Here is a 13,987-nt window from a genome sequence, read left to right on the forward strand (position 1 = left end):
AGATGGAGCTTCTTAAAGATGAACATGTATGAAGTGGACGAATATTGTCGAGGGGAATTTGGACCAATCACAGGGCAGCTTCATCATCATCTGATTGAACGCAGCTGTGTGGGTAAACTGGGTAAAGTAGTAAAGTAGTAAAGTAGTGTAGTGAGTTGCGTGAATGATGGACGAGTCAGCGTTGGAGCGTTACTTTGATGACTCCATTGCAAATGTAAGTGAGCGCCATTGAAAATTGAAAATAATGTTGACGTTAATTAAAAAAAAATTATTTATAGTATTGTGTGTGTGTATATACATATACACACACACACACACAATGCGTCACTTCAATGAAGATTAATTATAAAATAGTTTAAATGATGAGAATTTGAGTCAAATCAAATATTTTTTAGGAGTCCTGCTTCATGGTGGAGGGGGAGCAGGGCCTCCAAAGCCCTGCCCACTCGCTTCCGGGCCCCGCCTCTGCAAGTCAGGACTCCGCCCTCCACTCAATGAAGGCGGGACCTCACGAAAAGCTGACCGAGGAGCTGGACCTCAGCTTTCTTCCTGACGAACTCGGCGTACAAGAAGACGCAGGTGTGACCTTTGCAAAGTGAGCATGGTCTCGGTGTGGTCACGAAGGGGGCGGGGCCGAACGGCGGGAGGTGGACCCACCTGTGAAAGTGTTTGACCGCAGGTGTCAACACGTCCCAGGACAGCGGCATCGGGCTCGACTATGGTTGCCAGAATTCCACGGTGAACCCAGGGGAACCCTCGCAGGGGTCGTCCACGGTGGCGACCACCCTCTTCTGCCCCATGACCCCCATGACACCTATGACCCCTATGACCCCTGTGACTGAGAAGTCGGGAATCATCCCGCAGCTGCAGTAGGTTTTTGATGTTGTCTGTATGTGTTTTTTTTTTTTTACCCCTCACTGACTTGTGGTGTGTTCAGGAACATCGTGTCAACCGTCAACCTGGGCTGTCCTCTGGACCTCAAGTTCATCGCCCTTCAAGCCAGAAATGCCGAGTACAACCCAAAGGTAGCATCTTTAGCTGAGCATCTTTAGCTTTTGCGTGTATCACGTCCTTCGTGTTCCAGCGCTTTGCCGCCGTGATCATGAGGATCCGTGAGCCCAGAACCACGGCGCTCATCTTCAGCTCGGGGAAGATGGTGTGCACTGGAGCCAAGAGGTCGGTACCGCTTGGCAATCCAGTTGAACTGGCGGATCCACGGGCGGCGGTGCTTTCATGCTTCTCTCCGAGCACGTGCAGTGAGGAGCAGTCTCGACTGGCGGCCAGGAAGTACGCCCGCGTGGTGCAGAAGCTGGGCTTCTCGGCTCGCTTTCTGGACTTCAAGATCCAGAACATGGTGGCCAGCTGTGATGTCTGCTTCCCCATCCGACTGGAGGGACTGGTTCTGACACACCAGCAGTTCAGCAGGTACCTTCTTAAATTGTTCCCACGCCAACAGGTCCCAAAGGAACCTTTTGTGACTCGGCAGCTATGAGCCGGAGCTTTTCCCGGGTCTCATCTATCGGATGGTGAAGCCTCGAATCGTCCTGCTGATTTTCGTGTCGGGAAAAGTGGTTCTGACCGGTAAAGTTTCATTATATGGGCCACATGATGTTTACGTTGCAGCTGTCAATCATTCCTCTATGCGTTCCATTTCAGGAGCCAAAGAGCGTGGCGAGATCTACGAAGCATTCGAGAACATTTATCCCATCCTGAGAGGTTTCCGGAAGCAGTGACTAATTATTTCTTATTTCTTTGTATTTGTAAATATTTGAATTGTGTTTGATGACATGAAAATAAGTAAAGTTCGACCAAACAACTTAACCTATCAACAACCCAGATTTGTTGACAGCTCTGAAGCAAGCTCCACCCCTTGGCAGTGACGAAAACGAGAAATAATAAATATACACTTTATATCAGGGGTCTCAAACACGCGGCCCGCGGGCCTAATGTGGCCCACAGGACACTAGTTTGAGGCCCCCGCGCAAGTTTGATATGGATGCTGTATGGTATCATGTACCCAGAAAAAAATATTACGTTTGATTCATGTTCATGTTAAAGGTTAAATAACTGTTAATAGTTATCCTCCCTATCCGTGTGGAAGTGGTAAGTTTTGGGCTATTTAAGTTGAAAGGAAATAACTTGGAGGCTACAGTTTAGGTCGCTAGCTCTCTAGTTTGCGAGTGAGCATGTGTCTCAAGACCCTGCAGTTGCGCAATATGTTGTAAATAAAAAGAGTATAAATGTGACTATAGTCGTGTTTTGTCATGTCTACAGGGCTCTAATAATGCTTTGTTCATTTTAATCTGAAAAAAATAATGTCTACCCACCAACTATATGTGGTTTCTTAAGTTTTTATTATTTGCCCTTTTATTATTATATTTATTACTGATTGATTGATTTTCTTTATTCTTGATTTGTTTATTTTTCATCTTGTTTTGTGCAGAAAAATAAAAATGAAGATATTTGAGAACAGTGGAATGTTTTATCAGAGCTTTTATTGTAGAAAATCGGAACCAAAGCACTGAAAAAGTTTGTATATTTTTCTGTTTTTAATAAATGCGTTTTTTTAAAAAAAAACCTCACCCCAGGTAAATTGAGTTTGAGACCCCTGCTCTATATATATCTCTGATCCGCAGTAATGGATGCAGAAAATACAGCTCGAATATCTCCGCTGATTTGGCGCCCCCCAGTGGCGACAAACAGCCGTTACTGGCTGATGACGGCACTTTTAGACAATAATGATTGGCTAGTGGGCGCGGCTTTTAAATGCCGTGTTCGCTTATTGGTCAGTTGGTCAGTGGGCGGTACTGTTATTGGCTTTGATCTGGGATACACAAACCTAACCTGCTCGGTAGCGGGTTAGCCTCAGCGGTTGTATTGAGCGTCGTAGGACGGCATATTCGGATTTAAACCTCAGACTTATTCAGGATAAGGATAAATTCCGCTTCGTAGTACCGGTACCGGAAGAGTTGCGCCGATGGCCTTCTCGTCAAAACATTGTTGTTTTGACGACTGACGTCCTCATGGAGAATTTGCGAGTGTTGACGTCAGACACGACTTCCTATTAGCAAACACGTTTGCCGTTAGCTTAGCTAGCATGGCGTCCTCGGCGGGTCTCGGCACCGCTGGCTCCGCGGGAAGGCCGCCGCCTCGCCCGCCTCCTCCCGCCGGTGTCATGGTGGAGTCTGTGGACGACGCGGAGGGACTGTACGTGGCCGTGGAGCGGTGCCCGCTGTGCAGCACCTCTCGCCGCAGACTGACGTGTGCCCGCTGCGTCCAGGCCGGAGACTTTGCCTACCTGGACGCCAGGAACACGGAAAGGTGGGATTGTATTTTTAATTGACTTTATGTGTAAAAACAACAACTTATTACCTTATTAAATTAATTTATGATCGTTCTATCGACCTCATTGGCAGAACGTAGATATGTATAACACAGATCCCACACAAGTCAGCAAAAAATTAAACAAACAAACTTGACTTTTATTGCTATACAGTTACATTTATTGTTATTTTTAGCATGGTTAGCTTTAGCACTGCAGCTATCTTAGCACTTTGCTGTTAGCGTGTTTGCAGCTAACTCATTTGAAACATTGACTTTATAACACTACAATCATATAAATGATAACAAATCAACTATATCAAGCAATGTGTTTTATTCATATAGAGAAATTACTTTTTGCCATAATTTCAATATTTATTCGCAATTAGTTTTTATGGCTTATTGTCAATGTATTCCTATTTTATTACATATTTATTCCTTTCTTTTCCTTCAGGCCGCAAAAGCTAAATAATGTGATATTTACTTTTTTTATGAACTTCCGAACTTGTTGCGGTTCAGTCCGTGAAATGCGAACTATGCTTCCGTGGGGATCCACCAAAATAGTCAGATGCAGACACAGACGCACAAAGTAACCTACCTACAGCACCATGTGACCATAACAACAAATAATATATCCATACGCAATACCCATGCTGAAAAAAAAAACACTCATGTATTTCCACCGCAAAGCATGCAGGGTAGATTGTGGTCCTCTTTCTCTCAACATTTTGCTGTTTTTGTTGCATATTTGCTAGATTGCAAAATAGGTTGCGGTTCATAAGATAAATATAAAAATGTAATGAAAGTGTTATTATACAAAAGGAACAGCTGAGAGCTTTTATTAGCTGGGATTTATTGGGAGGGAGGATGCGGAAGACACGGGGGGGGGGGGGAGGTGCCGAGGTCGAGCTATAGCAGCCGAGGTTCTCACGCTTTTTCAGCCTGCAAGCTGTTTTTAAAATGAGAAAAATGAGAAAAGATTTACCCCTAGTATAAATATATAAAATATATACAACGACACCACTGTACAGTATCCGTCCTCACCTCGCAGCGTCCCGGCGTAATTGCATGGCGCGGCGCAAAGTCGTCTGCTGTGCATGTCGAAACAAGTTAGTCTAGTGTTTACAAACCAAAACAGTTGTTGCTTAACCCGAAAACCACATATATATATATATATATTTTTTTTTTACAAAGTCATTGGACACAACAATATGATTAATGTTGGTATTGACTTATATTGTTGTATTTATATATTCATTCATTCGGGGTGCTGGAGCCTATCCCAGCTGTCTTGTACACTCTGGACTGGTCGCCAGCCAATCACAGGGCACATATAGACAAACAACCATTCACACTCACATTCATACCTATGGACAATTTGGAGTCGCTAATTAACCTAGCATGTTTTTGGAATGTGGGAGGAAACCGGAGTACCCGGAGAAAACCCACAAACATGCAAAATCCACCCAGAGGTGGTTGAGGGTGGAATTGAACCATGGTCTCTTAGCTGTGAGGCCTGCGTACTAACTATTCGTTTTTCATTCATTCATTCATTTTCTACCCCTTTTTCCTCACGAGGGTCGCGGGGGTGCTGGAGCCTATCCCAGCCGTCTTGTACACCCTGGACTGGTGGCCAGCCAATCACAGGGCACATATAGACAAACAACCATTCACACTCACATTCATACCTATGGACAATTTGGAGTGGCTAATTAACCTAGCATGTTTTTGGAATGTGGGAGGAAACCGGAGTACCCGGAGAAAACCCACGAACATGCAAAATCCACACAGAGGTGGTTGAGGGTGGAATTGAACCCTGGTCTCTTAGCTTTGAGGTCTGCGTGCTAACCACTCGACCACCGTGCAGCCCTATTTAAAACATTCATTCATTCATTTTCTACCGCTTTTCCTCACGAGGGTCGCGGGGGGTGCTGGAGCCTATCCCAGCTGTCTTGGGGCGAGAGGCGGGGTACACCCTGGACTGGTGGCCAGCCAATCACAGGGCACATATAGACAAACAACCATTCACACTCACATTCATACCTATGGACAATTTGGAGAGGCCAATTAACCTAGCATGTTTTTGGAATGTGGGAGGAAACCGGAGAAAACCCACGCATGCAAACTCCACACAGAGATGGCCGAGGGTGGAATTGAACTCGGGTCTCCTTGCTGTGAGGCCTGCGCGCTAACTATTAGTTTTTCTTTGTCCTGTGCGTTATTGTGATTGATCACCATAGCAAACAGCGCCCTCTTGAGGGGGAAACCTGCTTATTGTGCGTGACGTGTCAGGTGTGTCCTCAGGTACGCAGACAAGATGGCGCGGCTGAAGATGCTGAAAGAGGAGGAGCAACAGCTGCAGCAGAGGTGAGCGTTAGCTGAGAATGTTCATTCCTTGAATGACTTGACTGAATGCTGATCACATGACCCCATCCACCCGCAGCGTGGTCCGCGCCATGCACAGGAAGCTGCAGAGCGATGAGATGGTGAGTGTTGGCGGCGAGCTTTGCGAATCCGCTTTAGGAACTACTTTGCGTTGTTTTTTCCTCAGAAGTGGAAAATGATGGCGTGCACCATAAAGATGGAGCAGCTGAAGGAGGCGCTGGTGTGCGCTCACGAGGAGGTGAAAAGCGGTGAGACGATTCTCTTCCTCGCTAGGCCGCCGCGTTCGTAGCGTCTCTTAGCTTTGTCCCGCCCACCGCAGACAAAGAGCTGCTGCTGCGCTCTCAGGACGAGTGCCAGCGGCTGCAGCGGCGCGCCGGGCGCCATCAGCTCAAGCAGGACAAGATCGAACGCCACAACCGCCGCCTGGGCGAGCTACTGGAGCGACGCAAGCACGAGCTGCACGAGCGACTGAGTCAGCTGGCGGCGCTGCGGCGAGACCACATCGTGGAGCTGAGTGCGCACATCTTCCCCACGCGGGAGGAGAAGGCATGCAGCAGGTACGTGTCTTCCCGTCTTCCTACGTCCGACGTATGGACGTTTTTTTTTTGACGCGGCCGTCTCGCAGAGATCCCGCTGATGTGGCGGCCGAGTGCGACACGGCGTTGACGTCCAGCACGGTCAGTGAGCTAGCCGAGGCCCGCAGAACCACCTACCTATCAGGTCGTTGGATCTGGGACGACCAGAACGGCGAGACCAGCATCAGCATCACGAGTCCCGCCGTCACGCTTCCCAGCAACGGCGATTGCTCCGCCTATTACAGCTGGGTGGAGGAGAAGAGCACCAATCAAGAGCCAGGTAGCTCCACGTGACCGCACGTTTTTGTCAGTCTTATCCGTCACAAACGCATCATTTCCCGCCGCCAGAAATGGACCACATCAACCCCGCCCACACCATCAGCGCCGCGTTGTGCTACGCCACCCAGCTCATCACCATTTTGTCGCACATCCTGGACGTCAACTTGCCCAAGAAGCTGTGCAACAGGTGGGGAGGGGATTGAACCCGGGGGCGTCAACTTGACAACTCAATCTTGTGACTTCTTCTTCTCAGCGAATTCTGCGGCGACAACCTGAGCCGGTACCGCTTCACTCGGGCCCTGAACAAACTCAACACCAACCTGCTGCACCTCTGCTTCTCGCAGGTCGGTAACCACGGCAACCTGCAAACATGTCATGTTGTCGTGACATCTGTGTGTGTGTGTGTGTGTGTGTGTGTGTACAGCATGTGGACAGCGACAAACTCCACCCCCACCACACCCTCCGGAACATCATGTTCCTCGTCTCCCCCGACAACACTAACCTGGGCAGGTCGGTCCTCTTTGCGATGACATCACTGATTATGCAACTGCGCCGTCACATGACTAAATGTGCTGCGTTTCAGAACGGGGCCATTCGAGGTGAGCGCCGACCTGGAAGAGTCCATGGAGTTTGTGGAGCCGGAAGCGTCCGGACCGACGGAGGAGAGCGGAGACGAAGCCGTCACGGATGAAGAGACGGATCTCGGGACAGACTGGGAGACGGTTCCGAGTCCGCGCTTCTGCGACATCCCATCACAGGTAAAAAAAAAAAAAAGATGGTTGAAATGGAAGTTTGTGCGACGCAAACTAAAGAAGTTCCTGGTCCTTTTCTCAGCCGATGGAGCTTTCTCAGAGCACGCTGCAGGTGTCGCAGCCGTCCGTCAACACGGGAGGAATGATCTCGTCTGCCGCCGCTTCCGTCACGTCCTGGTTCCGTGCGTATACGGGCCAACGCTGACCGGGCTTGAACTTTGGGTCTACCCGTTGCGCTTCCTCAGAACTCGGAAGTCAGATCAAGACTGACACTTTTTTTTTGGAAGAACAGAGGTTAGAGGTCACTTTGGATCTGTGAGGACGACGCCTTCGACATCGCCATGGTGACCGCTTCCTACCTTTGTCTTCTTCTAGGGTGGTTACCATGGCGACGTTGTTTCCAAGCACCATCATTAATTGTGAGAGTTTTAGCAATCAACAACGACACTGACATGAGCTTGGATGGTTGTGCGTTGCCATGATATGTTCTGTAAAATAAATGTTTTTACTTCAAAGTTGAAAAAAAACTCTAAAGCGGTGTACTTTACTCACGGTACTGTAGTCCTGCTGTAGTTCTAGTATAGTGACGTTTAGCATTTGAAACAATTGGAATTGTACTATTAACACTGGCATTAAAAAATGGGAAATGGGTCCCACATGAACAAAAAAATATATATTTATTATGTATACAGATACATTGATTAAGGCCTGTTTATATTTGTTCATTAATGCAATTTTGTAATTAAATTTATGAATTAATAGAAACCTATATTTATTAATTCCTGCATTGTTTAGTTGTTTACGTATATTTACAAATGCTTCATCTGTGTCATATTTATATTCATTTATAAATGCATCATTAATGTGTATTCATACGTGAGAACGAGTGTAAAGCTAGTAGCATGTGTGTGTGCAGTAGCGCAATATGTCCACACGAGGGCAGCGAAGCAACCCCGAAGAAGCCGTAGAAGAAGAAGAAGAAAGCGGGGAAGAGGCGGAACAACGTGAAGCTGCATCACTTGAACTAAGATGGCGGACGCAGAGGGTGAGTGTTCTTCATGGTCTCTTCAGCGTACTTATACTTTAAAATGTGGAGGATTTTCCTCTTTAACAGTACTACACCATGTGTAGTAAAGTTGCTTTTGAACTAAGGCATTTGGTAAGACGTTAAATGACTACGTTGGTTATGTTAACCATTAAATGCGTAATTATAGTTAGAGTTCTTAAATCGAAAATTCTCAAACCGAATGAAGCAGAGAAAGCAGTTATCGGTCTGTAAAGTTGACCACCATTGATGACTGACTGAGCAATGAAATGAATCGGTGTGCGCCACGCTGAGTTTGAACGCTAAGCGTTCAAAGTTTATTCGGCTTTTGTGTCTTATTCTTTTGCTTTACCTCTTATCTTCCATTTTGTTCTTGTCGGTCCTTCCCGACCGAAGAACATATTTACCTAAAATGTACGCTGCCAACTCGGAGCTCTGCTGGCCTGTTAATGTTCAGTTAGCTTGTAGCAGCTAACCTGCACGTGTTGCTGCAGACACCACGTGGGCTCATCGATTCTCCGTAAGTCGGCGAAACTTATCTTTGTGCAACCAAAGATTTCAACATAAACTTGATTTAAAAATGTCGCATTTAATAAAATTTGTATTTAAGAGTTTAGCGAAACTCGTTTCTACGTCGATTTTTTTGTATGTCTATTTCTTTGGTATGTGGGTGTCACGTGACACGGCTAATGTCGGGACGTGTGCTTTTACAGTGTCGAAGAAGAAGAAGAAGGCAAAGAAAGTTAATGATAATGATGTTGGGGTGAGTGTCAATCTTGTACAGAGTTAATTACATTACATTATTACATTATTTCATATCAACAAATAAACTCTGTTGACAGGAAATTCAGCAGAGCGGCGACTTCTTCATCCAACCAGAAACCAAGGTCCCTTCCTTGGACACGTCTCAATGGCCGCTCCTCCTGAAAGTGAGTCCATGCCAAGTGTGCCGGTGCGTTTGTGTGACATGATGAATTTGTTTATCCATTCGCTGAGCGCCGCCCGGTGGAGCCCGGTCTTCGTCCTTGTTCTAAGGACGGAGTCTCTGCACTTCAACGCGTTTTTTTGGCGTTCTGCTGAACAACGCTTGAATTGTATGAGTTGAGGGCTCCGCTGGCAGCTGCAGAGACGATCGGAACGTTCTGATCACACAAGTTGGCGGTGTTGGCGGCGGTGTGGAGCGACGACAGGAAGTAAAAATGTCTTTTCCTCCCGCAGAACTTTGACAAACTGAATGTCCGCACGTCGCATTACACGCCAATTCCCAGTGGGAGTAACCCCCTCAAGAGGACCATCCAGGATTACATCAGGTGAGACCCAGGAGCGCCGTGTTCCTGTTAATAGAAAGCTGACCTTGGCTTCTCCTTCAAGGTCAGGCTTCATCAACCTGGACAAGCCCGCCAATCCGTCCTCCCACGAGGTGGTGGCATGGATCCGCAGGATCTTGCGCGTGGAGAAGACCGGTCACAGCGGCACGCTCGACCCCAAGGTCACCGGCTGTCTGATCGTGTGCGTGGACCGAGCCACGCGATTGGTCAAATCCCAGCAGAGCGCAGGTTTGTGGTCTCGGTATTCTCTGAGGGGGAGCTAAAGGCCGATTCTGGTGGATCCGGTCCGGCTGACCCGTCACAATAAAAGCTCAGCAGACCCCCCCCCCCCGCTTCACTCCTCTGCTGTGCCGCAGGGAAGGAGTACGTGGGAATCGTTAGGCTGCACAACGCCGTCGAGAGCGAGCACACGGTGGCGAGGGTAAGTCGTGGAGTTGGTGGAAGTTGGAGCTTTGATGCTCAGACGCCTTCTGACGTCCTTGCAGGCCATGGAGACGCTGACAGGCGCCCTGTTCCAGCGACCGCCGCTAATAGCCGCCGTCAAACGCCAGCTGAGAGTTCGTACCATATATGAAAGCAAACTATTGGAGTACGACCCAGAGAGGAGGCTGGGTAAGGCGACCATATTGGCTTGCTCATTTTAGCCGCCGGAGGAGGTCAGAGGTCACGTGTGGGTGTCTTCCAGGTATCTTCTGGGTCAGCTGCGAGGCAGGAACCTACATCAGGACTCTGTGTGTCCACCTGGGTCTTCTACTTGGGGTCGGCGGTCAGATGCAGGAGCTCAGGAGAGTCCGTTCTGGAGTTCTGGGCGAGAAGGTTTGTCACTTCCTGTCTCCTCTTTTTCGGACCCCCCCCCCCCCCCCCCCCCCCCCCCCACCAAAGTGTTGAGTTCAGTCCGACTGCTGGTGTTGGACTGTTAATTAGACTTTGGGAGAGAGAAAGTGCAGCTGAGATCTTTGCTACGTTTCATTCCAAAGTCTCAGCGCCGACATTTACTGCACTCGTGGTGGCCCGCCACAAATTAATTTGGACCACCACAAATAGATTCGGCGAAAATGTGTGCTTGTACGGATCTTTCACGCCACCACTTCCCACGTACTTGTCCAAATTTGTAGCTGACATGTTATCTGCTAGCGGCGTACCGCCACAGATGGATTGCAGCCCTGTTGGAACGCTCTCCCTGACTGTCTTGATTTGCGTGCAGGACAACCTGGTGACCATGCACGACGTGTTGGACGCCCAGTGGCAGTTTGACCACAACAAAGACGAGTCGTACCTCCGGCGGGTCGTCTTTCCTCTGGAGAAGCTGCTCATCTCACACAAGCGCTTGGTGATGAAGGACAGCGCCGTGAGTCCTCTGTCCTTTCTATGAGGTCGTCACCTCCCTCCACGGCGCTCAACCCTGCTGTCCTTTTTTTATTTATCTTCAGGTCAACGCCATCTGCTACGGCGCCAAGATTATGTTACCAGGCCTCCTCCGCTACGAGGATGGCATCGAAGTCAACCAGGACATTGTTGTCATAACGACGAAGGGCGAAGCCATCTGTACAGGTGTGTACGGGGCCGTGTGTACGGGGGTGGGGGGGCCACATGATGACACGTGTAGCTGCAGGAGCTCTCGGGCTTTGACGACATGCTATCTATCACCCTTGTCTGATGGCCCCAAGACCCCCCCCCCGCCCCCCTTATTTCCACTACCTGTCACTTTAAGCGTGCTCACAGATGTCTTTGGTCTTTGTCTCAGCCGTCGCTCTCATGACGACCGCCGTCATTTCAACGTGTGATCACGGCGTGGTCGCCAAGATCAAGAGGGTCATCATGGAGCGAGACACCTACCCCCGGAAATGGGGTCTGGGTCCAAAGGTACCGTAAAGTCCAATGGTGTCTCCATTGGTCAACTTGTGTACTCGCATGTTTGTTTATGTATGTTTAAAAGCACTTAGTGCCCGTCAGTACCAGGATGCTGCACTAAAAATAGACTGCAGTGAGGGAAGTTTACCCCCCCCCCCCTTTCAATAATTTGCATCATTGTCATGTTGCAATTCAGAATTAAAAATGGGGGGAAAAGGGTCTATTGTGGTCCTGTCCAGTAAGTTTACAATAACGGTAACTGTCAAAATTCAGTCAGGAGAAAATTCCATAGTATACTTCCTAAAGGGTACTGACACAAGTATTCCATTTGGGACCTGTGTAAAGTTGTGTACAAGTGGGGAAAAAAAGAAGTAACACTGTTTGTATCTTTAAGGCGAGTCAGAAAAAGATGATGATCAAGAAGGGACTCCTCGACAAACACGGCAAACCAAACGGCAGCACTCCAGATGCCTGGAAGAGTGACTACGTGGACTACAGGTAGGACGCGGGCGGGGGGGGGGGGCGCGGGTTTGGGGGTGATGCAGACGGTTATCCCGCTCTGAGCTGCCGTGCTCTCGGAGGGAGTCGGTCTGCTAGAGGAACTTTCAGTCCAAGCTTCTTGACTCTGCTGCTTGCTAAGCGTCAGCTGGCCTGAACACAGTCGTCACTTCCTCTCCACTGGAACCAAAGTGTTTACGTTTTCAATGTGTCGCCGCAGCGTCTCCAAGGAGGCCTCATCGTGTGCCACACCCGCCGCCAAGGTAAGTCACTTCGTGTTGCCAATGCACGCGTGAAGGCTCCTTCCGACAACTTCCCTTCTTTGTGCAGAGGAAGCTACAGGAGGTGGACAGTGAAACCGAAGCCGCACCTTCACCTGCCGAGCATACGCCCAAAGAGAAGAAGAAGAAAAAACGGATAAAAGTGGAGGAGGAGCAGTCCGAGGATGCCGGGGCAGAGCCCGACGTGGAGGTGGGTTGCTTGAAATTGCGACGATGCGAATGAAGGAAATGTGGTGTTAAGATGTTTGTCACGCAGCCTGAAAGTGCCAAGAAGAAGAAAAAGAAGAAAAAAGTCAAAGAGGAAGCGTCTGAGTGACACCTGTCACAAGCCCCGTCCACAACACGCAAAGTATGGTGGAATGAGAAGACTGCACAACAGACATGTTTCTTTTTTTTATATATATATATATCCTTGTTTAATTTGTAAATATGCCTTCAATAAAAGTGCTGCTTTTTCATTACTGTCTGATTGCTTGGACCCAAATATTTCCTGTATCGTCGCAATTTATATTAAAATATCGGCAATAAATATCGACAATTCAAAGATTTACTGATATAATACTAAATATATATAAATATAATAGCCACAACTGAGCATATTTACTAGTCACAATTCAAAGATTTACACAAATATTCACAATTGTATGACTTGCATGCATCACCTAAGTGATACCATTTTTTTCACCCCCTGAAAAATTTATACTTAATCATTTTCTTAACTTTCTGCATTGAAATGAAAGCCTCACGTGCGGCCCGCCCACTATTTGTGAAGCACTGACTTGGTATCACGCACACACCTGTTTCAAATTAAGTTCTATACAATTTTGTGTTTTTAATAAATCAAGGATTTTGTTCAATAGCTCCACAGTCATGTGACCAAGGTACTTCAACCAACTTAACATAAGTAGTACTAGTCTAATAGTATGACGCACACCTTTTATCCAAGTTTTCAAAGCAAACTGAAATGTGCTAGAATTACTTAAAACTCGTAGTGTACCACAGGGGCGTCACTATGTTCTGAGGACGGGGAGGGGCATAGCCCCCTGGAGATGCACAGGATATGAATGAATGTAGTAGACATTCAAATAAAATCCAAATAAGGAAAAAGAACCGGGATATAACTTTCCCACTTTTGGACAGATTTAGTAGCGATACTCAATAGTAGTAACCGCTGCTTAAGCTCTGCAACCATTCTGTCCAGTGGGCAGTCATCAATTATATCATAATCATTATTATATCTAAACTATGGATTCTCGGTGTGTTTTTCTACTTGTACTAAGACTAAGACTACTTTAGGCCAGCAGGTATCATCATTAGGACAACACTCCCATAGAGGACTACATAACATCTTATGCCTGCTGCCTTCAGGGAGAATGGACTAGTCTATTCGCTCCAGTTTTATATTGAGGGGGGGGGGGGTATGAAACTGATTTTCAAAATAGTAATGGTGAGCATGACAGGTGTCACAAATCCTGTACGACGTTTAGAAAACTGTTTAGATTTCGAGTGGTACAAAGTTCCGAAACTACTATTGGAAGTACAAACTTTTGAACGTTGTCTGTTTGCTTTTCCACCACCAGGGGTCGACAACAAGCCAATTGATGACACGAGCGAAGAAGAAAACAAGGAAGCAGGAAGTCAACGTGCGTGTGTCTCATGGAAGGTACAAATA

General features: G+C 47.6%; 3 protein-coding genes and 2 non-coding genes across 5 annotated transcripts; all 5 read left to right on the forward strand.

Annotated features, from left to right (window-relative positions):
* Positions 1 to 16: 16 nt before the first annotated feature.
* On the forward strand, positions 17 to 1,991 carry LOC131140639 (TATA box-binding protein-like 2). Its single transcript, XM_058091249.1, has 8 exons — positions 17 to 214; positions 396 to 579; positions 680 to 869; positions 938 to 1,025; positions 1,085 to 1,176; positions 1,258 to 1,425; positions 1,487 to 1,581; positions 1,657 to 1,991. The coding sequence occupies exons 1-8, from the start codon at positions 164 to 166 to the stop codon at positions 1,731 to 1,733; spliced, it is 945 nt and encodes a 314-aa protein (XP_057947232.1). The 5' UTR covers positions 17 to 163; the 3' UTR covers positions 1,734 to 1,991.
* An 822-nt stretch (positions 1,992 to 2,813) lies between these two features.
* LOC131140683 (beclin 1-associated autophagy-related key regulator-like) lies at positions 2,814 to 8,033 on the forward strand. Its single transcript, XM_058091343.1, has 11 exons — positions 2,814 to 3,321; positions 5,626 to 5,688; positions 5,765 to 5,807; positions 5,873 to 5,954; positions 6,026 to 6,263; positions 6,332 to 6,561; positions 6,630 to 6,747; positions 6,814 to 6,904; positions 6,985 to 7,070; positions 7,144 to 7,318; positions 7,395 to 8,033. Exons 1-11 carry the CDS (start codon positions 3,098 to 3,100, stop codon positions 7,515 to 7,517), a joined length of 1,473 nt encoding a protein of 490 aa, XP_057947326.1. The 5' UTR covers positions 2,814 to 3,097; the 3' UTR covers positions 7,518 to 8,033.
* A 210-nt stretch (positions 8,034 to 8,243) lies between these two features.
* On the forward strand, positions 8,244 to 12,773 carry LOC131140682 (H/ACA ribonucleoprotein complex subunit DKC1-like). The gene is made up of 15 exons (XM_058091342.1): positions 8,244 to 8,357; positions 9,071 to 9,120; positions 9,200 to 9,286; positions 9,576 to 9,667; positions 9,729 to 9,913; positions 10,042 to 10,106; positions 10,171 to 10,297; positions 10,371 to 10,501; positions 10,890 to 11,033; positions 11,116 to 11,236; positions 11,430 to 11,548; positions 11,931 to 12,034; positions 12,255 to 12,297; positions 12,365 to 12,505; positions 12,572 to 12,773. The coding sequence occupies exons 1-15, from the start codon at positions 8,342 to 8,344 to the stop codon at positions 12,629 to 12,631; spliced, it is 1,485 nt and encodes a 494-aa protein (XP_057947325.1). The 5' UTR covers positions 8,244 to 8,341; the 3' UTR covers positions 12,632 to 12,773.
* On the forward strand, positions 9,320 to 9,507 carry LOC131142587 (small nucleolar RNA SNORD17). The gene has a single exon (XR_009132659.1). It is a non-coding gene; the product is annotated as a small nucleolar RNA SNORD17 (small nucleolar RNA).
* LOC131142580 (small nucleolar RNA SNORD83) lies at positions 11,271 to 11,347 on the forward strand. The gene has a single exon (XR_009132652.1). It is a non-coding gene; the product is annotated as a small nucleolar RNA SNORD83 (small nucleolar RNA).
* Positions 12,774 to 13,987: the final 1,214 nt, after the last annotated feature.

The sequence above is a fragment of the Doryrhamphus excisus genome, chromosome 13, assembly GCF_030265055.1.
Source record: "Doryrhamphus excisus isolate RoL2022-K1 chromosome 13, RoL_Dexc_1.0, whole genome shotgun sequence".
Classification (NCBI taxonomy): domain Eukaryota; kingdom Metazoa; phylum Chordata; class Actinopteri; order Syngnathiformes; family Syngnathidae; genus Doryrhamphus; species Doryrhamphus excisus.